The sequence below is a fragment of the Numenius arquata genome, chromosome Z (genome assembly GCF_964106895.1).
Source record: "Numenius arquata chromosome Z, bNumArq3.hap1.1, whole genome shotgun sequence".
In the NCBI taxonomy this organism is placed as follows: Eukaryota; Metazoa; Chordata; class Aves; order Charadriiformes; family Scolopacidae; genus Numenius; species Numenius arquata.
In genome coordinates, this window is record NC_133616.1 from 37728978 (window position 1) to 37754424 (window position 25447).

General features: G+C 40.6%; 1 protein-coding gene across 1 annotated transcript in view; it reads right to left on the reverse strand.

Moving 5' to 3' along the window:
- MLLT3 (MLLT3 super elongation complex subunit) overlaps positions 1 to 25447 on the reverse strand; it is a 140367-nt gene that overhangs the window by 42317 nt on the left and 72603 nt on the right. Inside the window, exons 3-5 of the mRNA XM_074166156.1 lie at positions 24845 to 24927; positions 21156 to 21299; positions 3582 to 3701 (exon numbers count right to left, since the gene is read on the reverse strand). Of these exons, the coding sequence (XP_074022257.1) occupies positions 3582 to 3701; positions 21156 to 21299; positions 24845 to 24927 (347 nt within the window). The remainder of the gene's footprint in view (positions 1 to 3581; positions 3702 to 21155; positions 21300 to 24844; positions 24928 to 25447) is intronic.

Below are 25447 nucleotides of genomic sequence, written 5' to 3' on the forward strand. Positions count from 1 at the left end.
CCACCACAACATGTAATTCCCAAGTTGGTTGAACATGAGTTTGAATAAGCAAACTCCTCTGGAAATCATTTAAAATCTCACCAGTTGCTGACAGACACTAGGAACCTAATTAGCAAAAGCAGCAGTTGCGGGGAGGGAGGGGTGGTTCACTACATTTTATCAAGTCATTAATCTGAGCACTAAACTGAAGTCATTAAACTGGCATGGTCATGCCAGTCTATTGTACTCTGAGTTTAGTGTACGAATTTAGGATTAGTGATCATAAAAGTCATGCACTATTTTCATTTCTAATGAAAAAGCATTTCTTCAAATGTTACACCTATTGATATAATGTGTCTACCTTAAGCCAATGGACTAGAATTAGTCTCAAATATGCCTCCTACTCTGAAAAGGAAGAGGAGGAAGATATATAAAAGGAATTACTTGCTCAAGGAAATTCAGATTTCTGTTGAACACAAATTTGTTTATTACTGAAAAAAAATACTAACTGACTGGGGGGGAGGAACACCAACATTTTGAAAGGCTCCACAAATATTGCTGTATTATTCTACTTGCTAGCTGTATGCTGGAGGTGAATTTGCTTGCTGCTAGTTCTTACAGACTATTACTGTATTGCACTTACATTGCATTTAAAAAGCTCTCCACTCTTCAGCTTGTCCAGCCCACCCAACTATTATGACCAATGAAATCAGGAGTGTTAGAAGCAGATGGAGAATTGCAAGGCTCACTGGTTTGACAGAGAAAGCCAAAAGGGGGAGCATAAAGCCTTTTTTTTTTTCCTAGTCACACACGGGAATAAAAGCTTTTGGGTTTTTTGTGTATAAACTAAACCTCATTTCATTGCAGCAGATAAAAAAAAACTCATTTCAAAAGACATAATCTTCCCAGCTAAACTAATCAAGCTATTTCACTGTATTCTGTGCAGTATTTACACATTACAAACAGGCACAGTAATACAATCGATTTAAAAGCAACACAAGTATCTGTAGCTAGCCTGCAGCTATTTTTATATTCTGAAAAGATGCGTAAAGTAAGGTTTCATGCGCTTCTGCCTGTCCTCTGTATTTCCAAAACTAAAGCTTTGTTTTAGAATCACAATTCTGGGGCTCACTAATATAATCTCCATAAAAGTAAACAAAAAATCATGGAACTTCAGAAATACAAACTTCTATATTTTTAAAACCTATTTCAGGATGGGATAGAAAGCAAACCGGCAGTTCTCTCTTATTCATACTGCATTGTACATTTTTGTAAGCAAATGGTAAACCAGCAATACCACTTCATTGCACTGGTTTTACTACCTTGACTGCAATTCTCCTCTAACCTAAAAAGTCTTTGTGGTGTTTTGCAATGGCAAATGGGTAAGCAACTATTCTTGGTTCTGGTTTTCCATACTCACAGTTTAAAACCAACCTCAAAGTTTACTGTGGTATTCACAGACACAAAACAAACCAGAACCAAGCCAAGCACATCAAAAGGCTACTGCTGCAGCAGAAAAATCCTCATATCATTCAGTAGAGACAGCTGGAGTACATGCATCCACACTGTACAGACAACTTACACCCAAGAACTACCAAGATCTTTCTACAGTTCCTATTCTAGAGTCATATCTAAATTAAATTTGGACATTGAAGTTGTTCCATCACAGCCAAAACAAAAACCCTAAAGACAAAAATCCAAGGGTCCCCCGCTCCTAGGATTTATAATAGAAACACCAACTTCTTTGTTATACTAAAACCAAGGTTACTTTGTGTTTCAATTACTCATAAATGGCTGATAATCCTCAGTAAGGCAGATATTTACAACTCTTTCTTTATGAGATACAAGAACAATTGCTCATTAGTGTGTGTTTTAAGTTGGACAGGAGCCGACAAAGATTGCTGGAGGAGGGGAAAAACTGAATATTCGCATGGACTGGCAAGAAACAGCGCATTGATCTAACTCTTCCCATTATTAAAAACTCCAGTGAATGGCATACAAGGTTGGAAAAAAAATGATTTCAAATAGACAGTATTGCTGCTGAAGATGATATCCCAGGTTAGCATTGGCTTATGACAGAATTTACGCTAGAGATTCAAGACACACCAGGGTGTACAGTTAACCAGATGGAGCATTATTGTAGGACTTGGTATCATGTCTGTACTTCCCTAAAGTCGTTTTGCAGTTGTTTGTGTTGCTTTTTTAGGCCAAGCCTCAGTATAACTGCTTTGGCATGCGACATGAGACATGGGTGAATCAACACTACAGGCAAATCTGAAGAAGTGATTGGAAACTGAACTGTAGAGAGCTACCCAATCTCACAAGAACCTCTATTACAGATTGTAAAGTGTCGAAATAACTCAACTTCAGTATCTGAGTAGACGGAGATGTGTCCTAGTCTAAACAGTCAGTTATCTTCAGCACCTTGCATCACTTTGGTGTAGCCAGGTGCCTTCCTTTTAGGCATTAAGCAGTCATTTTAGCACACCAAAGTAAGTGCCTTCAGTCTAATCCTCAGATTCAATCTACCTCAGCTCCTCATTAGAAAAATAAAAATAATCACACATCCACATATCCTTTAAATGTCACAAGCAGACCTGCATTAGAGATTGTGAGGCACTCAGGTACAATGCAAACCAGTCAGGAACACATCAAATAACTTTTTTTTTTTAACCTCCTCTATATATCCTTACTGTTGTGATATATTCTTACCAATGGACACACTTAGGCATACTTACAGTTTTTAGAAGATACAACATTTGGCACAGCTACAGAACATGAAAGTTATTGATGAAAATGGGTATTGCCCCTTGCTGTACCTTCACTGCAAGAATAGACAAGATGCTAAGGAAAAAAAATCAAACTCCAAACAATTTAACAGAATGGAGAAAAGGCATATATGTTAGTTCATTTATGAAGCGAGTCATTGTGTTGTATTTCTTATTTGAATAAATAACAAGATGGTTTTTATTCTTTCACATCATTAATGCATTTTGTCAAACTGAAGAAATCATCCACTATTTCGGAAAGTTCCATTTGTATTACTCAACAGGTCATTGGACTGTACCCTTTCACCATGTTCTTGATTGGGGATTGAATTTGATGTCTTAGAGACTGATGACACATTGCTGTCTTTGAAACACCTAGTAAAGAATTAAACCCTGAAATTTAAACAAAATTAAAAATCCTAAAGAACACAACCTTAAGTTTCACTCTACTCAATTATCTTAAAAAGTATTCAATAATACTTAAACAAAATTATTGTTATAGTATTTTCTCATATTCTTCACATTTTCTTCTTTAATCAAGAAAATTCCCTAATACTACAACAGGCCATTAGAATTCCTTCTGGAAAAGGAGGAAAATAATTGCACATGTACAAGAACCAGAAAAGTAGCATCTTCATGGGCTGTTCTCACAACCATCCTTGCTCTGCATTTTCACGTGATGAACAGATAGTTCACAAGAAAGAAATGTCAAGACATATTATCACTGGACTATGTCATGAGACTGCAAAAATACCTAGAAATAGTTTTTTTCTCAAGTGTGTTCCCAGGGAAAGAACCGCCAGCTCAAATATCTTCCAGCAAAGTATGTCTCACCTTTGGCCCATGAGATGATTTCTTCTTCACTTCCGAAAAAGACAGGGAGTTACTGGGAAGGCTGGGGAGATGAAGGCTCTGTCCTGAAGAGAACGATGTGCCATCTGACATTACCATGATCTGTTACAGGGAAAGCATGTCAGTTAAACATTACCAATAAAGACAGTCTCATCTGCCTAAGGAACTAGAAAATCACATTCGTGGGAGAATAAAACTTCTCCAACAAACAGTATCCATGTTTCTTCTCAACAGCAGATGGGTTAATGAAACACACCGCTACCCTTTGCTTAATGAGCAAATCATATATTTCAATTTCCACGCAAATACAAGGCAAGCCTCTCAGAAAATGGCATAGCTTGTTCTAATATGGCCACTTACACACCATGGCACCCAAGTCCTTAGCACACCTTCTCTTGTCCTAAGCAATGTTTAGTACACTTGAAAGCTCATCTCACCCGCAGCAAAAGGTTCTGCAGTTTGCTGACATCCCATAAATATGCATATACAGCAATCTTTGCTTTCAACAAGAGCCACGTGAAGGAAGACTGTAATGGGTATATGTGGCAAGGTTTGGGCGGCAGAGGTGGCCTCTGTGGGGACAGGCCAGGGACTCCTCTGTGGCAGGGAGCTGGATCCAGCCAGCTCCAATGGACCCACTGCAAGACCAGGACATTTCTGAGCCTCTTACAGAATCATAGAATCATAGAATGGTTAGAGTTGGAAGAGACCTTAAAAATCATCTGGTTCCAATCCCTCAGGCAAGATGGTGCCACCTCACAGAAAACGGGTTTAAGAAAGAGCAAAACACTGCACAGGCAGAGAAAGTGAGGAAAAACAAAAGTGTGAGAAACTGCAGTGTGAACACCAAGATCAAAGAAGGAGGTGAAGAGGTGCTCCAGAAACTGGAAAAGATATTTCCCTGCAGACCATGGAGAGCCCATGTTGGAGTAGTTCCTGGAGGACTGCAATGCCCACCCAACCCTGTGCTGGAACAAGGGGAAATTATCAGGAAGGAGCAGCAGCAAAGAGGAACTGTTACGGGTTGACCATAAACCCCATTCCCCATCCCCCTGCACTGCAGGAGACAGACAAGTCCTGAACAAAGGAGTGAAGCTGAGCATAGGAGAAGTGGTGTCAGGGAGTGGTGGTGCTTTGTTTTCTGGGGTTTTTTTGTTGGTTTTTGTTTTTTATTTTGTTTTGTTTGTTTCTTATTATCCAAATCTATTTTAATTTACAACAAATTAAAATAAGTTTCCTCAAGTGTTCTGGTTTTAGCAACACAAAACTAACTTCTCTTCTAATGCTTGGGAAAACAGCACTTTTAGAAGACTAGCGTTTGAATTCATGAAAATATTTACTTCATAGCCAGCTAGACTCTGTGTGATTCAAGGTCTCAGTGTTTTCGAGCCTTGCCAGGTGCAAGGATAAGGGCACTTGACCCAGGCTGGCCAACAGGATTATTTCATACCATGAATATACTGTCACATGCAATATAAATTAGAAAGTTCGCTGGGTAGTTGTCTTTATCCCTTGATGGTGTCAGTCCAGAGAACTTCTTGCCCCCGTGCTGGACCCCTGAGCCCTTCTCTTTTTCCCAAAGCCGTAGCACTCACAGTGTCCGACATTTGCTGTCCCTGCTGGGAGTGCACAGCTTCCCAATGATAGAACTGGCTGAGTATAATTATTGTATATCTTATATCAGTATCAGGATTAATACTGATTCTTTAGTATTATTGTTAATTATTTAGTCACCCTATTCAATCTAGTTCTATTTCAACCCTTGCTGTTTCCTTGTTCTCCCCAATTCCCCTTCCCAGGTGGGGAGGAGTCATCAGGTGATAGAATAATTGTCTAAACAACAGTAAATTGATACGGGTTTTCTCAAACGCTGACAACCACGTCAAGTCTGTTTTGCCCATGGCATTAACTGGCAAGCAACCTCCCTCCCTGTCTTTATCTTGACTCATGAGCTTTCTCATGCAATCTTCTCCCCCTGCTCTGTAGAGGCAGCGGAGAGAGTGACCAAGCGACTGGGTGGAAGTTCAGCCCTTAACCAAGGCTAAGCCACCACAAAGATACCCTGTAAAAGCAGCCTGAAGTCTGTGAAAGCAGTACTGCTCCAACTTCAAATTCTAACTTCAAGTTTTATCTGGAATACCGTAAACTGGATGGCTGGCGAACAAGGAGCATTTTTGCTATAACAAAGGTCTAGTTCCCTTTCTTGATCTTAAAGACTCATAAGTACAAACAGATAATTTCCAGAGACCACAGATAAATCAACCGTCACAGAGCAGTTACCAGACATGTAAAGATTCATGCCTTCCAAGGGAGTGAAACTCAGCTAGCTCCCATCCTCTGCTCCAGGGCTGCTGTGTCTGGATTTTACTGCTTCCTAGCACAGCTATTCATTTATCCATTTTTTTTAAACCCCTAAATGCTAGAGATAGATTACCTGCTGTCTGACAAGCCCTGCAATGCTGGTGAGAAGATGCAGAGCTCTGCACCTGTGAGGAAACCTCTCTCTCTTCCCACTGACTCCCATAGACAAAGTCACACTTGCTTTTGTGGATGCCCTGTGTCATCACCTTTGCCTCTTCACATGACCAAAACATTCTCTGATACTGAGGATGGGGAGAGACTGACCCATCACATGCCTCATGCACATTACATTAAAGAAGGAATGGGAAGCGCAAAATGGGGATATCTAGGATGTAGGTATGTATACTCCACATTTGACCTCTCCAAGTCAAAATGATATTTACTCCCTACAGCTTCCTCAAGACAGGATTTCAATTTCTATTTTCTTTTTTAATTTTTATTTATAATATTTATTTAAATTTTAATTTAACAACAAGTTGTTGCAGACAACTTTGTTCACAAGACCATGTGATGGCCTGGAGAGTATTAAGGGATGTGTTTAGGTAATAAAGATTACTTTTATTGGTAAGTTGGGCATTACCTTTCAACACTGATGCTGGAATCCAAATGTGGGGGAAGAAGGCAATCAAATTGTTCTTTTTCCTTGAACATAGGTTCATGTATTTAAAAAAAAAATATTAAAATCTTTAAAAGTTAGTTATATATTCAAACATTTTGTTAAGATTCCACACAGGACATGTAACAAATTTTCTCCTCAATTCCTCATTTCCATTTCTCAGAGACCTAAGTCAGAGCCTGCCAGGAGCCAGAACTCTCAGAAGTGACCTGGGTGAAAGCAATGCAGTCCTCTTTGAAATCAGGGTCATGTCAATAGCAATTAGCTACCGTGAATGACAGTAAGTGATTTCATTTAGTCTGACAAATACTTTTTAACCCCAACTTGCCAAGAGTTTTGGTTGAATTTGGCCCAGCTGAATGCAAAAGAAGGCATAAGCTAACAAAGAACAACCAGCAACAAGGACAAGGAAAATCTGTAGCCACATATGCATACCATAAACCTGTGCAACAGACAGATAAAATGTATGTCCCTATCATTATTTCCTCTCACTGACTAATTCAAATGGGTAGTTAAATAAGATTGTTCTCCCTTAAATTAAACTCAATGCAATATTTTAAACCCACAAACATAATAGAAAATACCAACTGCATTAAAATCAAATCATCTTTCAGAAAAAGCAGACATAAGGTTATAAGATTATAGAGTTTAAGCAGGTAATTTATTAACACAAAGTAGTTGTGTTCATACACTCATATGACAGAAAGATGCATATCCATGTGGAAGAGAAATATAGTCAAGAGGATCAGGGTTTGCCCTACCTTGAAATTAAAAGTGAAGAAACAAAAAATTCTGACAAGGATTCTTTCTCCTATGGTTGGAAGCTGCCATTTTCTCCCTGAAGCATAAAAGTCTCGCTCACTAAAATAAACTAAGGTTCAACCACTGCATAAATTTTCTTTTTAAAATTCAGAAACATTTCAGTTTAGAAAATATTTATGTATTCATCATTATACGCAGACATTCTTAGAAAGCTGATGTTTTTAAAAAGTGTCTGGACTTCTGACATACCTCAGTCTCTGGGCAAGTAGTCGAACCATTAACACACTCAGTATTTCAGACTTTGTGTTTAGAAACAGGATGACTGTCTACAGAAAGATCTACGGGCTGGGATGAACTGCATTAGTACCACCCGAGGTCTGGCTGATTTGGCGAATCTTGTCCCACACAGTGAGAAAACAAATCCCATACAGTTTTTAGAAGACAAAACCTGGACATTCCAAATTGTGAGCCCTAAAATTTCAGTGTACTGAATACTGCAGCCTATTATTTCATTATAAATCTGTCGTGGTTTCGGCTGAATTTACCAAAACCAGACCGACAGATGGCCCTTCCCCCCCCTTTTCCCCCCCAAAAAAGAGGAGAGAGGAGGAGAAAGAGATAAAGGAGATTCAGAAGTTTAGAATGAACTAAACTACTTTAATGAAGAATTAATATTAAAATAAAAATAAAGAAGAAAATAATGAAATAGATACAATATATACAAAACCGTATCAAGCTCCCAGGATGACAGCCATGTCACTGGCAGGCACTGGGGAAGTCCCAGACTGGACTCAGTGACGAATGGGAACTGGATTCCAGCTCTGGAGTCAGGAACACACGGATCGGGATCAAAGGCAGATGAACAGACAGACTCCTCTCTGGACGTCGGCCATCGCAGGAAGGGGGCTGACCCTTTGATCCCTCAGCCTTTATACTGAGCATGGGGCAGATGGGATGGAATACCCTAGTTGGTCAGCTTTGGGTCACCTGTCCTGTCCACTCCTCCCCACCGATGTGACCCCTCTACGTTTTTTCCGTTTCCGACCCTCTAAGGGGGCAAATAACGAAATTGGCTGACCTTGGTTGTTATAGCAATAAGTATAAGCAAGGGCCTCCCTGCATACCATTCCTTGGCATGGAGCACAAACATTGGTCTTATCATTCTGAGAACGAGCAGTTTTCTCCACAATATGCCGTTAATTTCAGAGAGCTAGAGGAGGCCTAGCTAGGACGTAAAGTTACAGAACAGAAAATTGGTTCGGTTTTACTTCAAACTGGGACAAAATCCTATGGATAATGGCAATTATAGATTCAAAATTTTAATGTGATTAACAATGTATGCAGTAACACAGACCTTCAGTTCAGACTACAGACTTCACCATCTGGAAAGATGACAAAAGACCAAGAAAATCTCATGTAAAATTAACTTTTTTGCCCCTATGATAAGAACCAGTCTTCCAGACTGATTTCTGTCAGAAGAAGGATATGGTCCTCATTAAAGTTCCCTATATCAGGGGAAAAAAAAAAATAATAAATCACTTGCCTTCTCTTCCCTCTCAAAGAATAAAGTTAATATTAACATTAACTAACTCTCCAGGAACTCTTCTAAAATGTTTGTTTTCTTTGCCAAGATTACCTATGTAAAAAGCCTCAACATTACAAATACTTTTTGGATTTGAGATGCATATCCCTTTTGGCTAAACTTAGGAAAGAGATACCTATACATCCACTTTAAGTGCTATTACTGCAAGAGCTCAGCTGACTGAATTATAGCAACTTCTGCAGTGGGTAACTGCCCTTTGCCCTCCCATTAGTCAAGCCTGGCAGATGTACTTCAACCAACTTTCAAAGCAAGTCCCTACTTCTACATTGCCACAATCACACTGGCAGCATATACTTCTTATGTGTGTATATGAATATGTATATGGCTTTATTAAGTCAAGGCTACTCAAAAGAAGAAAAAGGTGGTAATGAGCGTATCGCAGCAAGCCACTTATTCTGGAGCAAGAATGCAATCTCGTAAAAAGCACAGCAAGATCTCTCCAGTACAGCTGTGCTATATGCACTTTTTTTACTTGCTTCCTCCTTTCTACACTGTAAGTTTCCTGTTGGCTTACAGCTGCAATGAAGAGTACACTCCAAAATGTTGAGGACACTGCCACAGCCCATGCTTAATCCAGGTACTCAAGACCACCTGCTGCTGGTACTTGTCTGCTCCCACAATGAATCACTTCACTGACAAAACCCAGGAACATTATTAATTTCTCTCCTCAGCCGCTCCCACAAGTTGACAGCTCAGTGGGATCAGACAAACTGGTAGAATAAGACATGGGTGCTGGTGTTAATGAAACAAGGTGAGACAGCAGCTGGGCTTTAAACAAAGATTTATCTTGACTATATTTAAGCAGAGTAGAGGTCTAGCTAATCTCACAGCCTGTCTTCGGTGTGGTCAGGTAGATGTGCTTATCTACAAATGTTAAAAGATTTAAAAAAACGATTGGGTGGATTTGACTACCTGTTCTGGATAAAGCATTAAAAACAAGGCCAAGAGAAAACAGTTTCACAGTTTAATACCAGGGTACAAACGATATGGAAATTACAGAATAGGTTTTTACTAAGAAACACGTCAAGGGAGGTGACCGTCCCACTCTACACCGCACTGGTGCAGCCCCATCTTGAGTACTGTGTGCAGCTTTGGGTGCCTCAATATAAGATGGACATCAAACTAATAGGGTGTGTCCAGGTGACATTGACCAAGATGGTGAAAGGCTTCAAGGGCAAGACTTAGGAGGAATGACTGAGGTCACTTGGATTGCTCAGCTTGGTGAAGAGAAGGCAGAGGGGTGCCCTCATTGCAGTCTATGGCGTCCTCAAGGGGGGCAGCGGCGCAGGCGGTGCTTATCTCCTCTCTCTGGTGACCAGCAATAGGACACAAGGAAATGGAATGAAGCTGTGTCAGGGAAATTCAGATTGGACATTAGGAAAAGGTTCTTCACTGAGAGAGTGGGTCAGTCATTGGAACTGGCTGCCCAGGGAAGTGATCATGGTACCAAGCCTGCTGGAGTTCACGGAGCATCTGGATGACGTTCTTAGTCATATGGTTTAGTTTTACATAGTCCTGCGAGGAGCAGGGAGTTGGACTTGATGATCCTTATGGGTCCCTTCCAACTTGATATTCTATGATTCTATGTATCCATGTTGGGTTTTTTGTTTTCTTTAAAATTCAATTAAAAAAATATGTATTTTAACTTTTACCTGTTGGTGGGAACTTCATAATCCTCATGAATGGAAATTCTTTGCACCCATAGGAAGCAGCTAATATTACATGATGTGAAAAACAACAATAAATGCTTCTAAAACGAGACAGGCCATAAGAAAGGTGTCCTGGGTTGAGAGACACAGAACTAACTTCTCTTCTAATGCTGGGGAAAAATGCACTTTTAGAAGACTCTAGTGTCTGAATTTGTGAAAATATTTACTTTATATTCAGACAGGCTCTGTGGGATTCAAGGTTAGTGTTTTCAAGCCTTGCCAGGGGCAGGGATAAGGAGGAGCAAGGCCTGGGCACTTGACCCAGGCTGGCCAACAGGATTATTTCATACCATGAATGTCACATTCAATATAAATTAGGAAAGTTTGCTGCGTAGCTGGCTCTCCCTGATGGTGGTGGTCCAGACAACTCCTTGCCCCGGTGCCGGAGCCCTGAGGCCTTCCCTTCCTCCTGAAGCCATTGCACTCGCAGTGTCCGATACTTGCTGTCCACTGCTGGGAGTGCACAGCTTCCTACTGATATAGTTGGCTGAGTATAATTCCTGCCTATCCTATACCAGTATCAGGATTAATACTGGTTCTTTAGTATTATTAATTATTTAGTCTTAGTCTATTAAATCTATTTATATTTCAACCCTTGTGTTTGTGTTCCCCGATTCCCCTTTCTGGGTGGGGAGGGGTCATCGGGTGATAGAATAATTGTCTAACGACAACAGATTGTTATGGGTTCTCTCAAACCATAACAAAAGGCTATCGGACGTGTGGGCCCACTGCCCAATGGGTAAGAGACTTCATGACAAAGAACTGGACTTACGTACTCAATGTTTTTTTACCCTCTGTTTTCACTAGTAAAATCTTGTTTCCTTAGACCTCCAAGGTAGCCAAGCATCCTCACAGAGTCTGTGGCAGTGAGTCAGTGCCCACAAGAGAGGAGGGTTGAGTTGGGGTGCACTTCATCCACAGGGACGCTCAGGTTCATGAGACCAGACTGGATTCAAGCAGGGGTACTGAAGGAGCTGGTCGGTACCATTGCAAGGCAGCTCTCCATCATCTTCAAAAGCTTGTGGTGATCAGGGAATGTTCCTGATGACTACAGAAAGACAAACATCACACTCATCTTCAAGAAGGAAGGTCCAGGGAACAAAAGTCCCATAGGTCTCACTTCAGTCCCTGGGAAGAAGATGGAGAAAATCCTCCTGGAAGATGCTTCCAGTCACCGGAGGGACAAGAACGTGGCTGACAGCAGTCAGGATAGGTTTACTCAGAACAAGCCGCCCAACTTACTGCCAGATCTGTGAGATATGGACTGCATAAATACCTCACAAGATGGGTGGAGAACTACCTGGGCTGCTGGACTGAAGTGGTTCTCTTCAGCTGTGTGAGGTCCAGTTAGATGCTAGTGACTACCAGTTTCCTTCCATGATCAACATTTAGTCCAAAACTGTTTAATGTCTTGATTAACAATTCAGTGGGATAAAGTGAACTCTCAGCAAGTTCACAGATGATACACAAATCTCTATTTTTCAGATATCCTGTGCTGTCCAGCAGAAGCTCCACTATACAAACATGACCGTTGGATTAGAAGATGTTCCAGGAGAGAAGAAAAAAGGTTAGACAAGCTGTTCGATAACACATACAGAAACTCAGTCAGGAGGTGAGGTGAACTCCCAAGAAAGCCAGACTGCAATCTAATGATGATGGAGAGATGATGTCAACATGATAGAAGATGCCAGTCAAGACAAAGAGAAGACAGACCAGTAACAGCACTGATTAGTGGAATAACTACTGGATGTGAGTTGGACAAATAGCCAGAATAAGTGGCTGACTGGACAAAACCAGAAGAAAATGCAGATGCCTGCCGATATTTTTCCCTCTCCTGCTCCAAAGCCCATCTGTTCCAGCGACACCAAAGACTGCAGTTAGTGAACAGTTTTGGGAGGAGATGTATTTTAATAATGCACATCAGAGATGGAAGGAGCCACACTCCATCTCACTTTCTCTGTGAAAGGAAAACAGGAGTGTCACTGTGGGCAGCCACTTAACAGACAACACTAAACTTGCACAAGAGAAAATGACCTTTCTTAATTTTGCTTTCTTCTGGTTTACACTGTAACTGGGAGGTTTCCTATACCACCACTAATAAAGCATTTCATATAAGTCTTAGCTCAATATAGGGAAGAAATGATAACACCAAAATTAGGTTTAACAGGATCTCATCCTAGTAACATATTTAAGAAAAATTTATGAAAACCATGCAAGGCTACCTCATGTTGGAGCATACAAATACCACATGAATATCATGCTCGTAAACAACTACTACCAAAAAACAAAAGAAGAAGTGTACATAAACTATCTTTTACTTTCACTGCTGTTAGGGACAGATGTATAGTGGGTTCCTCTCCCCCCACTTTTCTCACCAGCCCACCCCTAGGGAAAGACTTTTATCCTTTTATCATGTGTGCCAATAAAGCATTATGCATACAAGCATTCAAAGTGATCTGCTGCCTCTAGTTCACCTGCAGCTGTTCAGCTTGTATTTAAAACATTTGTCTATCAGTTGCTTTAAATAAGAGACAGCTTCTTGGGCAAGGAAAAATTATTTTAAAAACCACCAAAACCCAAGAGTGAGTAGAGAAAATTTATTGGTATTCACATTATTGGGTAGGATCATTCCCACCTGCTTGATCAACCTGAAGTGACCAGTCTCCATAATACCTGAGCTGCAGGCACCTTCTAAGGGCATTCCAATTTGCTACTCAAGACAACTGAGTGCTATGGAATGAAAAACTGGCAAGTATTAAATGTACGTAGTTCCATGCACTGCTGAACAAAGGAAGGGATCAGGGAACAACAACTGTGTATCACCAATTAATATAATCAAGAACCTTTTTTCGCTACCCCTTTTCCAGCAATTTGGGAAAAATTATGAAATTGTAATAGCTCTACATTAGCTTACTAACAACTGATTCAGAAAAATTACAAAAAACTGACCTGTCCAAGACAACACTTACCTACCAACACATTTGGCAGCTTGGAGTACAGAATCACATGGGGTTGGAAGGGACCTCCAGAGATCTACTCAGATACCCAAAAAGAACCACCCACTTTCAAAACACAAAACTATGCTTTTCAGATCCCTGTTCAGAAAGCATGAGGAACAGCCTCAAAATGTTCCATGGAAGCTGATCTTCTCTTATTGCCAATTTCTATAAATGCACATCATGCCACCCTTGATGCACAGGAGTTACAGATCTACCAACTCACAAAGAAACTGTATATCTATCTAAGTAAGAAACTGCACGAGCTGTCACAGTTGCTCCAGATCAACACAATCTCTTTATTAAGGCTCTAACGTGCTTCTGCAGGGGAATGAACCACTACCAAAAAGTAGTTGCCTGTCTCCTACTTTTTCAATTTCCTGAATGAAAGGAGGCCATCAACAAAGCTGGAATAATCTTGCCTCAAACAGATCCACATCAAACTACCTGTTGTACTTTCATTTACTGACCATTTAAGAACACCTTCCTACAGCAGCCTCAAAACAGGTTGGTGTGCTTCCCTGCAATGTGCTGCAGAAAAATTCAGGTAGCACTTTCAGTAAAAGCTATGAGATATCTGTTAGAATTCTGGGAAAGTTGAACTATTACTATGTTTCTGCAGCCTTACAGATGAATTATAGTCATTGTGTATCAGCAGCAGACAGACAGACCTCTCTGTGTGGTCTTTGGCTGCCACACCACACGTCATTTTACAGCGAAGAACAAGTTCATTCTCCACTGAAAGCACTAACAGTAACAACAAAAATTCAGCTGTCCTGAAGAACTATTATTCCTATTTAAAGAAAAAAAAACAAAACCAAACAACCTCACCAGGGAATAGAAAACCTTTTAGAATTCTTTTAAGTTATTTGCTTGAAAGTAAAGTAACACACAGTTTAAGAAAATTCAATTACTTAATTATGAAAAGCACAAGATTAAACATAATCCCTTCCCTAGAGCAGCATTATACCTAAGGTTGACTCTGGGTAGTAGCCAACTGTTCCAACTGACACAGAGGAATTGCAAGGGAAGAGGGAGGATAGAGAAAAGAGGGAAATCCCCATGATTTCATCTTCCTTACATGGATTAGGAATGCAGGTTTTAGAATAGGCATCATGCAGGCATATCAAGTGACTGAAAAGACATTTCTCAACTGTTAAACAGTGAAAATACAAAGATTTGAAAAAAAACTCAAACAACGGAATGCAGTTATTTTTGGAAAACCTGAATTTTTATATTGATATTGTTTTCTAAACATTAGAATGATTCTTTTTCTCTCGACTCATTAATAGATTGGCTGTCTTCAAGGAAAGAGTAGCCTTGCTAAAGAAGTAGAGCTGCTTATATTTCCAAATTAATTTTACAGAAAGCAGACAAAAGGACACCTCTGTTGCAAAAAAGAATAATTACTACTCTAAAAGCATATCCTTGCATCCTCTAAATCTGAAACCTCAAACTGTATCATTAATAGCCACATCTGTTTGTAATAATGTTATGAATTTTGCTATTTTTGTCCATAGTGGTAACTGCTCTCTAAGGGGCATCTATGAGGCTTTTCCTTTTAGGAAAGAAACTATTAAATGTTGTCTGTGTACTCCTGGATTAAATAACTAATTTTGAGTCTCATTCCAAAAAGGTGGAAGTGTTATACAGTACAAATGTTTGTATTTATATATTTGCAACGATGGGGGAGAGGGTTGTATTAAATTGCTTTCTTAACATGGGTTGAAAATATTTTCACTAATTCTGATTCTTGCAGGGAAAAGTAAGTTATTCATAATATCATACTCAGACAGGTGATGCCTGAGCAACTCCGAGTTTCCAGAGGCAAAATTCAATTTAACTGTTAGGTAGCTGTCATTCAGCATCTTCAAAATTATTTCTACTGGTGCAATAAGCAGATTAGGTGCAATTTTCAATCTTTTCTTGAAATTGAAAAACACACAAGCCCAAAAAAGCAGCACAACCAGCATTCCTGACAACACAAAATACATCCATAGAGTCAGATCCTATTTATTAGTAGTTTTAGTGGGATTCAACATTCAAAATCTGCTTCAAATTTCCCGGGCAGTGTCATCCCTCTTTCCATATCCATACACAGGAATCACAGTGCTGCCTCTTTTTCCTCCTGCTCTTTCATGTTTAGATGAAACTAATCAGAAAAGGTAACTGACAAATCTAGGAAGGAATGACCACATAAGGATCCATGCTTACTGGTGTTTACTTGATCGAAACTTCAATCCTACTGTACCTACTCACGCACAATTTTGTGTTGTGTCTAGAGGATGAGCTCTGTAGGAGACTACTTTTATAAAGTTTGTCACTACCAGTAGCTTGATGATTTGCTTGCTAAGAAATGGATTAACTAAAAGTCATCATTTGCATACAGGGTGTCTTTCAGGATTTCAAGCAACAGGTTGGATTATGGTATAGACCGCTAATTCATGAGCCATATCTTTATACATGTTAGCTTCACTTCATTAGGTATTACACTGAGTAAATGGTGCAAAAAATTCTCAGTGGCATCATTTCCACAGCAAACTTTTCTAAAACAGATGTCATTTAGAACATATATGCAGAGAGATGGAACATAAACAATTACACTGAATGTTATGATTTAATTTACACAGCATATTCTTGAAAATATTTTATTTCCTCAGTAAACATTTCTATTTACGTTTATGAGAACAAAGTCAACTGAAAGTAGGTAAATGGTAGAGATGGACTTGAGCATAACTAGATCTTTTGAGGGTATGGGCGATAGTTCAGTGTAGAAAGTATGTTTCTGAAGGTGGAAAACTTTGACAAAGAACTTTGCAAACTGGATATGACCTTTGTAAGATTGAACCAAAGGTTCCTATTTGCCTTCCTGACTACAGAAATACAATCTCTGCAGCCAAATCAAATCCTTCTATCTTGTAAGATCTGAAAAAGTAATCCTCAGATTGGAAGAGAAATCAGGAAGTTGGTGATCTCCTACTAATTATGATTGACTGTAAGTTTATGCTTTAATTCTGGTGAAATCAAATAACATGCTAAGATGGAAATACTCCACAGAGTTGATCTACATGACTGGCACCACTCTAAATGTCCTCTTTGCCTTAACTAAGGGGGCCACAGCAACACTGCAAAGCTGTGCTACTGTCGTGTTCTCACTTGTTTAATTATTTGGCATATCCAAATGTTACTCTTACTCTCTCCCAGTGAACTGCAGGATAACCAATCAGACCTTTGGGCACGCGAAGGATGGGATGCATATGGGGAAGGGCAACCATGAGAATGCACAGGCAAACTGCTAGCACTTCATTTTAAAATAACAAAAAGGATTCTTAGCCTGGAAGACAAAAGAACATTGGCTGCAGCAAGTACCCCTGACTAGTTCCATTTGGGATGCCACAAGATGTACATGTGAGGGAAAAAGGGAGTTGTGAGCATCCAAGGTTGTTGGATGATGTTGTGAGATTCAAGGCATCTGCAGCACGAGACAAACACATAGACATGTCTGTACTGAATATGGCAGCATGCAGGTGCGCTTGCACTTTTCCCTTCAGAAGGGCATGCTATATATACATATATATATACATATGTCTATGCAAATGAGAAAAAGAATCACGTTTAGTAGTTTTACATCAGTGGAACAACATGTCCCATGACTTCTGCTTGGAGAAAAGCTAATGAGAGATCTGGGTTTTAAGGTGCGCAGAAATTAAGTGATTTACGCCATTATTAAAGAGCGTGTAAGCAAAAGTCTGCCATCTTAGAGTGCTTTTCTTAAAGCTACCACTCAGCAGTTTACATTAATAGCGTATCTCATTCATTTTGAAAGACATGAACTTAAAGCCTGTGTACAGCATTTCAAAAAAGTGTAACCGGCCTTCCAATGCTGGGAGATGCAAGCCCTACATGGAGACTTTCAGTAACAAGACAGACAGAATGCTATTACATCATCCCTGCCAAGTTGATCGGACAAACTCCTAGGTCAGAAAGCCTATGGAGAGAAGCACGAAACAACAATAGCTTCAAAAAAAGGGACCCATTTTATGGAAGGAAATTAGGAAAATGGAGGAGAAGAAAAAAGTTTTTTTAAAAAAAAGCAAGTAGCTTGTGGCCTCCAGAAGACAAAAAGCAACAATGCAAAGCATTTTAAGAATGACCATGCTGATAGACTCAGGAAAAGAATTTGATCGAAACACCCCACATGTCATTGTTTACAATTAGGCAATATTTTTGCTTGTGGTAACTCAAGAAACGTAAAATTAGAAAGCACAGAAAATGAGCAATAGAAGGGACACTTTCAATTTTTACCTTTTTAGCCACCCCATCCCACCTCAGCAGTCCCTGATGGCATCATTTAGACTTATTACACTTTTGGATAAAACTTGTCCATTGACAACTGACCTGATATCATTAATACTAAAGCAGTGGCTCATGAAGTTTCCCAGAATACAATCTTGTGTTCTATTTGCAAACACACTAAAGAGCCAATACATTGTCCGGATATGGGTACCCTCATGAACCTAATAAATGCAAACACAAGACACAGCTGATGCTTCTATTTCAACACAACTATAGTTCTAACAGTTCTCTTCTCCAGGAGGACAACAAGGTCTTTCAGACTGTACCTGCTACTTATTTTTGCTTTGTTTTCAAAGATTCTCTTTGGCAGACTGAATATTCTCACTCTAGCTCCTTCTCATCTCCAGCTCAGAACTTACTATTGTTTAATTGTGCCAAACAGGGCTACCCATTTTTGTTACGAATGTTCAGAAATATGAACATAAGCATTGGTATTTACATTAGCAAACCCACAACATGAAGCCTGGCTTAACATCTCTATCAGTGACCCGGATGAGGAGACAGAACACGCTCTTTTCATGAGGTTTGCAGAGGACAATCAACTAGCGAAGGGCAGCATCTGACACAAGCGCAGGGCTGCCACCACAAGGTACCCAGACAGTCTAGAGGAATGGGTTAACAGCAGCCTCATGAAACACAATCAGGACAAATGACAAGCCCTGTCCCAACAATGCAGAGCCCTGCAGCCACAAGGCTAGGGCTGGGAAACAGTTCTAGGGGATTGACCCTGAGCATGGGAAGGCAGCAAGCTGTGTCAAGGCCACCCGTGTACCTGGGCAGCAACAAGGGCCAGGAGTGGCTAAAGTCTCATGAGCAGGTCAGAGCCTTAAAAACCAGGGCAAGGCAGGGATTGTACCCTCTGTGTGGTGCTTGTCAGACCCCTATCTGGGTAATGCCTCCAGTTTGGGTCCCCAGCACAGAAACAAAACAGTGGGAGGTAATGGGAAGCCACTGAAACAGTGAAGCTGGAGCCCTTGCCCTGCAATGAGAGGCTGCAGGATGAGGGCTGCTGCAGCTGGGAGGAGAGATGGCTTCAGGGGCACCCAACAGCATCCCTGGCAATGATAGGAGGAAATGGAGGAGACGCAGTTATGCTCTTCACAGCGATGTGTGGTGGGAGGGCAAGAGGCAGCAGCACAAGCTGACACATGAGAGGCTCAGGCTGGAAATCAGAAGCCTTTTCCCCATGAAGACAGCCCAGCAGTGAGGCTGGGTCCCAGGGAGGTTGGGCCACCTTCAGCCAGGCTAGGTTTCACACCCTGGCAGGGAAGGGTGAAGTCCTGAGCAGCCTGGTTTGTCCCCATGGCTGAGCCTCTGATGGTCCCTGCCAGCATGAATGATTCTGCCATTGTGTGAAACACAGCAGAACAGTTTCCACTAACGGACAAAATCTACAGACATCATCTACCTGGACTTATGCAAAGCATTTGACACTGTCCCACATGACATCCTGGTCTCTAAATTGGAAAGGCATGGGTTCGATGGACGGACCACTCGATGGATAAGGAACTGGCTGAATGGCCGCACTCGAAGGGTTGTGGTCAATGGCTCAATGTCCAAGTGGCGGCCAGTGACGAGTGGTGTTCCTCAGGGGTTGGTAGTGAGACCAGTGCTGTTCAACATCTTTGTTGGAGACATGGACAGTGGGATAGAGTGCACCCTCAGCAAGTTTGCCGACAACACCAAGTTCGATGGTGCGGTTGACACCCTGGAGGGAAGGGATGCCATCCAGAGGGACCTGGACAGGCTTGAGAGATGGGCCTGTGTGAACCTCATGAAGTTCAACAAGGCCAAGTGCAAGGTCCTGCACCTGGGTCACGGCAATCCCAGGCACAAATACAGGTTGGGCGGAGAATGGCTAGAGAGCAGCCCTGAGGAGAAGGACTTTGGGTATTGGTGGATGAGAAGCTTGACATGAGCCAGCAATGTGCACTGGCAGCCCACAAAGCCAACCGCATCTTGGGCTGCATCAAGAGAAGTGTGGCCAGCAGGTTGCGGGAGGTGATTCTACCCCTCTACTCTGCACTCATGAGACCCCACCTGGAGCACTGTGTCCAGCTTTGGAGTCCTCAACACAGGAAGGACATGGACCTGTTGGAATGGGTCCAGAGGAGGGCCACGAAGATGATCAGAGGGCTGGAGCACCTCTCCTATGAAGACAGGTTGAGAGAGTTGGGGTTGTTCAGTCTGGAGAAGAGAAGGCTCCAGGGAGACCTCACAGCAGCCTTCCAATATCTGAAGAGAGCCTAAAGGAGAGCTGGTGAGGGACTCTTTGTCAGGCAGTGTAGTGACAGGACAAGGGGTAACAGTTTTAAATTGGAAGAGGGGAGATTTAGACTAGATACTAGAAAGAAATTCTTTACTGTGAGGGTGGTGAGACACTGGAACAGGTTGCCCAGGGAAGTTCTGGATGCCCCATCCCTGGAAGTGTTCAAGGCCAGGCTGGATGGGGCTTTGAACATCCTGGTCTAGTGGGAGGTGTCCCTGCCCATGGCAGGGGGGTTGGAAATAGGTGATCTTTAAGGTCCCTTCCAACTCTAACCATTCTATGATTCTATGAAAATGTAAACCTCAAAGTTTGTCCCTCTCCTCTCTCCAAATGGGCAAACATCCTTTGGGCTTTTTCATATCAATTAGTTCTACCAACATGTAAAGAAGTCTTGGGAAATTTTCCGGTTTAGGCTGCATAACATATATAACTTTAAGTAGGTTTTTTTATATGTACAGTTTCTAACTTGTTCTACCTTGTAACTACTGAATTTATTCTGCTTAATATAGAACCATTTCTCTTCAAATGAGAGACATTTTATTTTCTTATTACTTCGTCCCATCACAGTAGCCCTCCTTGTATTTCATCTCTAGTAAGTCAAGCAAGTAACACTTCATGTGTAAGGTCTAAGTTCTGCTTTTGCAGAAGTGAACGTGAATTGCTTGGTTGTGAAAACAGGTATCTAATCGTGTATTTAAGGTAGGCACATGCTCATTCGCTCACCCATTCCAGTTGAAGACAACAAGCACTGAGCTCTTATACAAAGTTAATCATAAAAACACTTCATCTCACTGTCAGGTCAATCTGTATTAAACTAATCATGCACCAGCAATAAGCAGTGACGTCTTTATTGAGATGGCTTTTGACATGGGTGCAGGACTCACCCCTCCTGCTTTTTGCAGCTTTCTTCTGAATTCCTCTGTTGGGTTGTTGAATGTGAGCTTTTCGCAGCGGAGGTGGTTTACAGGTGGGTGGCCTTCAAGGTGCAGGAATAAGTCATAGTCAAACCGAACTTTCTTAGGTTCTTCCTGAGGGTTGAAAATAACCAGATAGAAACATCTAGCACCAAAACTAAGTTGAAAACAAGGGCTACATAAAGACTGTCAATTAAAATGAAAATTATGTCATTTTTAACCATTCCCTGCATTCCTAGACACATTATAGAATTTATCAAGCATCAGCTGGGTTACAGTAAATCAGAGAAGCTCCCATTAGACCATGACAACACATGATAAAATGCATGAACTTCAAACTGTCCTGACAAGGCTTAGTTGAAAGTGTTACATCATATTTGGCACAGGCTACAGACACACGCATAGGTAAGTATCATGATTCAGCTGACACAAGGTAACTCGCTCACCAACACAATCACACTTCTGAGCCCTAGATAGTACTGAAGACACTGCAGTAAGTTTATAATCCAAGTTCCCCCACCAAAGCCAAACTCTATTGTTTCTTCACAAGTTGCAGAAAGGGGTAAGAATGAAACTGCTGCAGCCAACTATATTTGATCTCCTATGTATAGGGTCTGCTCATTTATTAATGAAACTTCATTGCCTTGAACAAGTGTGGCCAGCTAGATTTCAAGTGTTGCACCACAGCTTCCAATGATTAAAATTCTCTGCCACTGCAGTGAAAAAATGAAACTGAATGTTCCCTGTACCAATATGGGGAGAGAAAGAAGCAGAAAGGCAAATTTATCTTGGAAGAAATTGTAAGTGCTCTACTGTCCTGAGAAAGCCTCAGCTGAAAAAGGACACTAGTGGCATTGAATGGATTTCAGTTTGTAATACCAGAGAAAAGATCTTAGTGTGTTTTATGTTATACATTTACAGAGTCTCTTCTAGAAGCTGCATATAACTCACATGCTCTTTTAAGGCTATGTTAAGTAGCCCATTCTCCAAAGGTCCTGATGTGCAAGAGAAGTGACCAAATCAATGTCAGTTTTAAGGCAGAACACAAGTAAAAGGTCAAATTCAGGAAAAGTTTTAGTAAAAAGGGAACCATGACAGAAAAGGAGGAAGAGACACAGCAAAATCTTGGCACATCTCCAACACTGCATGTAATCAAAATGTGTGCTCTGTTGAGTGACAGATGCTTTAAAAATTCACATTAAAAAATGTTTAGTTTTGATTCAGGATTCCAAAGATGTGAAGAAGCATAGAAATTTCAAGTACTCTAAAAGTTAAATCAGAAGTTTCAAACACAGCAAAGGGACTTCCCCATTGTCCCATCTCTAGATTTGGAGCAAAAACAACAGAAGGGGACCTGAAATAAGAGGCCTGCAGTAGCCTGTTTCTGAAGACAGAAGCGAGCAGTTCCCTTTGATGAACCATTTTCTTGATGGATCATTTTCAAAGGCAATTATGGATGAAGATATTTCTTATTGTTTGAAAGATTAATACATGATTTCTTACAGAAAAAAACTGGAAGTGATTTACTCCCTAGTCTGCTTGGAAAACTGTGATGTTGCAACAGACAAACAGTTGGTACAAGCAGCATTGCCATAAAAGCAAAGTTACAAGAATTTATAAATAGGACTCTTCAAAGAACTCTGTGGAAAGTTAGATGAACATAATCAGTGATTTCAACTATACAAAGGACTCCTAGTACCATTGCCACTCTTTCAAAATGGTGTGACAGTAAAGGCAGTTTATGAGCATCCTAAATGGACTGAATTTTCCAGAGTAGGAGTCTTTACCTAAAAGCATTTTTTCAAGGACTTTGTCTCAATGGCTAACAACTATAACCTGCTGCTGCTGAATGTGGGAGGGGGGGTTGTTTGTCATTTCCTTAGTTCTTTAAAGTTTGGAATATTTTCTGTCAGGGTGAAATGTCTACTAGATTTTCTACCAATTTCTCCTTAGTCCTGGAGTAGGCACCTTTTAATTCTTCATGGTCCAAGTGGCTTCCTGTACGCCTGCCCTCTCTATTCATTAAAGTACTTTCTGGATCAGAAATTGAAAAGTTGTCTACCTTGAATAAGTGATGATGGTCTGTCTCCGCTTCCTCCTTCTGTCTATCTCCTCTTTTTCTGTACTGGAATACCTGTAAAGTGGCTTAGGGGAGGAAGAGTAGCTGAGCCAGGAGAAAGCAGCAATTTGCCTCAGGAATGCCAGCTCAGTATTTGTGCCACTCTTCCTTTGCACTGTACCGACCCCAGGGAAGGGCATGCTGCTGCAGCTGTGTGAAGAGCTAGCTGACCCACAGTCCAACTGCTGCTTGTATTCCATGACACCAAAACAGGGGTGAGGGATGTTTGCAAACTTCCTAATTCCACATGCTGCTTGAGGGTGAGGTGAGTTGTAATCACTGCTGCCCTCTCGATCTCAGTCTAAGCCACAACTCCTGCTGGAGAACTCCTGAGACTTGCAGGTCTCCACAGTCAGCAAAGGCAGCCAAAAGTCTAAGTGGAAAACAAAAAAAGAAATGTTGGGCGGGAAGCTTTCTGTAGAGATGCTTCAGTGATTGACTCGCTGTCTTCTGACTTTGTCTACCCAGTTTTGAGATGAGAGGAGTTAAAGAGAACGGGCTGCTTTTCATTAGACTTCCTGAATGAATCAAAACTGCTTCCCTAATGGAGACAGAGCTAAAAAGCATGCCAAAATAGCCAAACAACTCACTGAGGCAGTTCTGTTTCCTTTCCCAACAGCAGATTAAGCCCTGCTCTTCACAGATTGATACAGGGAACATTTCAGAACTAATTGTTAGAAACCTACAACTTAGAAAGTGCCTGAGCAGAACTATCCACACCTCATACCTTGACAGAGCTTTCTATGAAAGACAAAACAATACTGGAATCACTACTTGAAGGCTCACACAAGCTAACAAAGTTGTACTCTAACACAAATTTTAAGTGACATGGGGTCCAGCAAAAATCATTTACTATGCATTCCTCTTTTCTTTTGGTCTTACGTTTTTCACCAAGCATTCAACACAAAGATGTAACACTGGCTTGACTAAAATAATTATGTTAAACTACACCTTGGTAATTTAAAATAAACACAAAGGTATCTGAGAAGCACATGCAAAGTATAATACCTCCACTGAGGCACATGACATACAGAAGGAACTTAAAATATTGCAGTTACTAAAGTACTGTATATTAAACCATGCAAGCTTTTCACTCTTTAATTCCACCCAAATCCAAGTCTTTTTATGTGAATGGGTTATTAGTAATACAGACCCTGTTACGTACATTAAAGGAGATCTCTGTATTTGCTATCTAGGAGACTCACAGTAAGTGCAGCATTTACTTAGACTCAGAATTTGAGATACCACAACACCGCAAACTTTGTAGAATGGCACTGGCTTTGTTTTTCAACTGTGCCCCGTGGCAATGTTGAGTAGAATCAATATTCACATGCAGTCTAGAAGAATGGTTTATTCAGACTGAGGATGCATGATTAAAAAAAAAAAAGACTGTTTTGAAAGATCAAAACCTGAACAAATTAAGAAGATTAGCAATACTAAAATAGAACAATGAGTTCATTATGAAATCAATATAATCAAGATCAGTTTCTGATTCCACGATTTTTGATTTTTTTTTGATGAAAAGTATGTGGTTCCATACCTTGTTTTTGAAGTAAACCTCAATTGGTAAAATGAAACCAGCATACCCAGATTCTTCAACTTTGTAGGGTGGGTCCTTGCACACTGAAAAAAAGAAAAAATCTGTATTTAACGCACACAAAAAAATATGTTTTAAATCCACAAGGAAAACATATGAACAAATAATCTGTGACAATAGTTCCATGGCAGTGTGCTTACAAAACTGCACGTGCACAGCAGGACTTATCTGTGCACAACTAGACATTAATTTTCCACGCAAATCCTTCCTGCCTCTAAACAACCTACAGTTTAAGGATAGGAAATTTTTAATTTTCTTTTCTTTTTCAATCCTTTCAGACTGCTAAAACAGAACCACCAGGGACTTCAACAGCAGGTGGACCCACTGAGTACCCAGAACAGCTACACAGTCCCTGCAGCCAAGGCTTGTTCTGGGAATAGAAAATATATAGCAATCCACCCAAAGTTAAACATGTAAAGGGCAGAAGAACTGCCATTCATGTATTCATCAACTAATACTAATATAATCCTAATTATAATAAATGTAATTTAAAATAAATAAATTTAATTAGAACTAATGCTAATAAAATTGAAATCTGTATTAGTA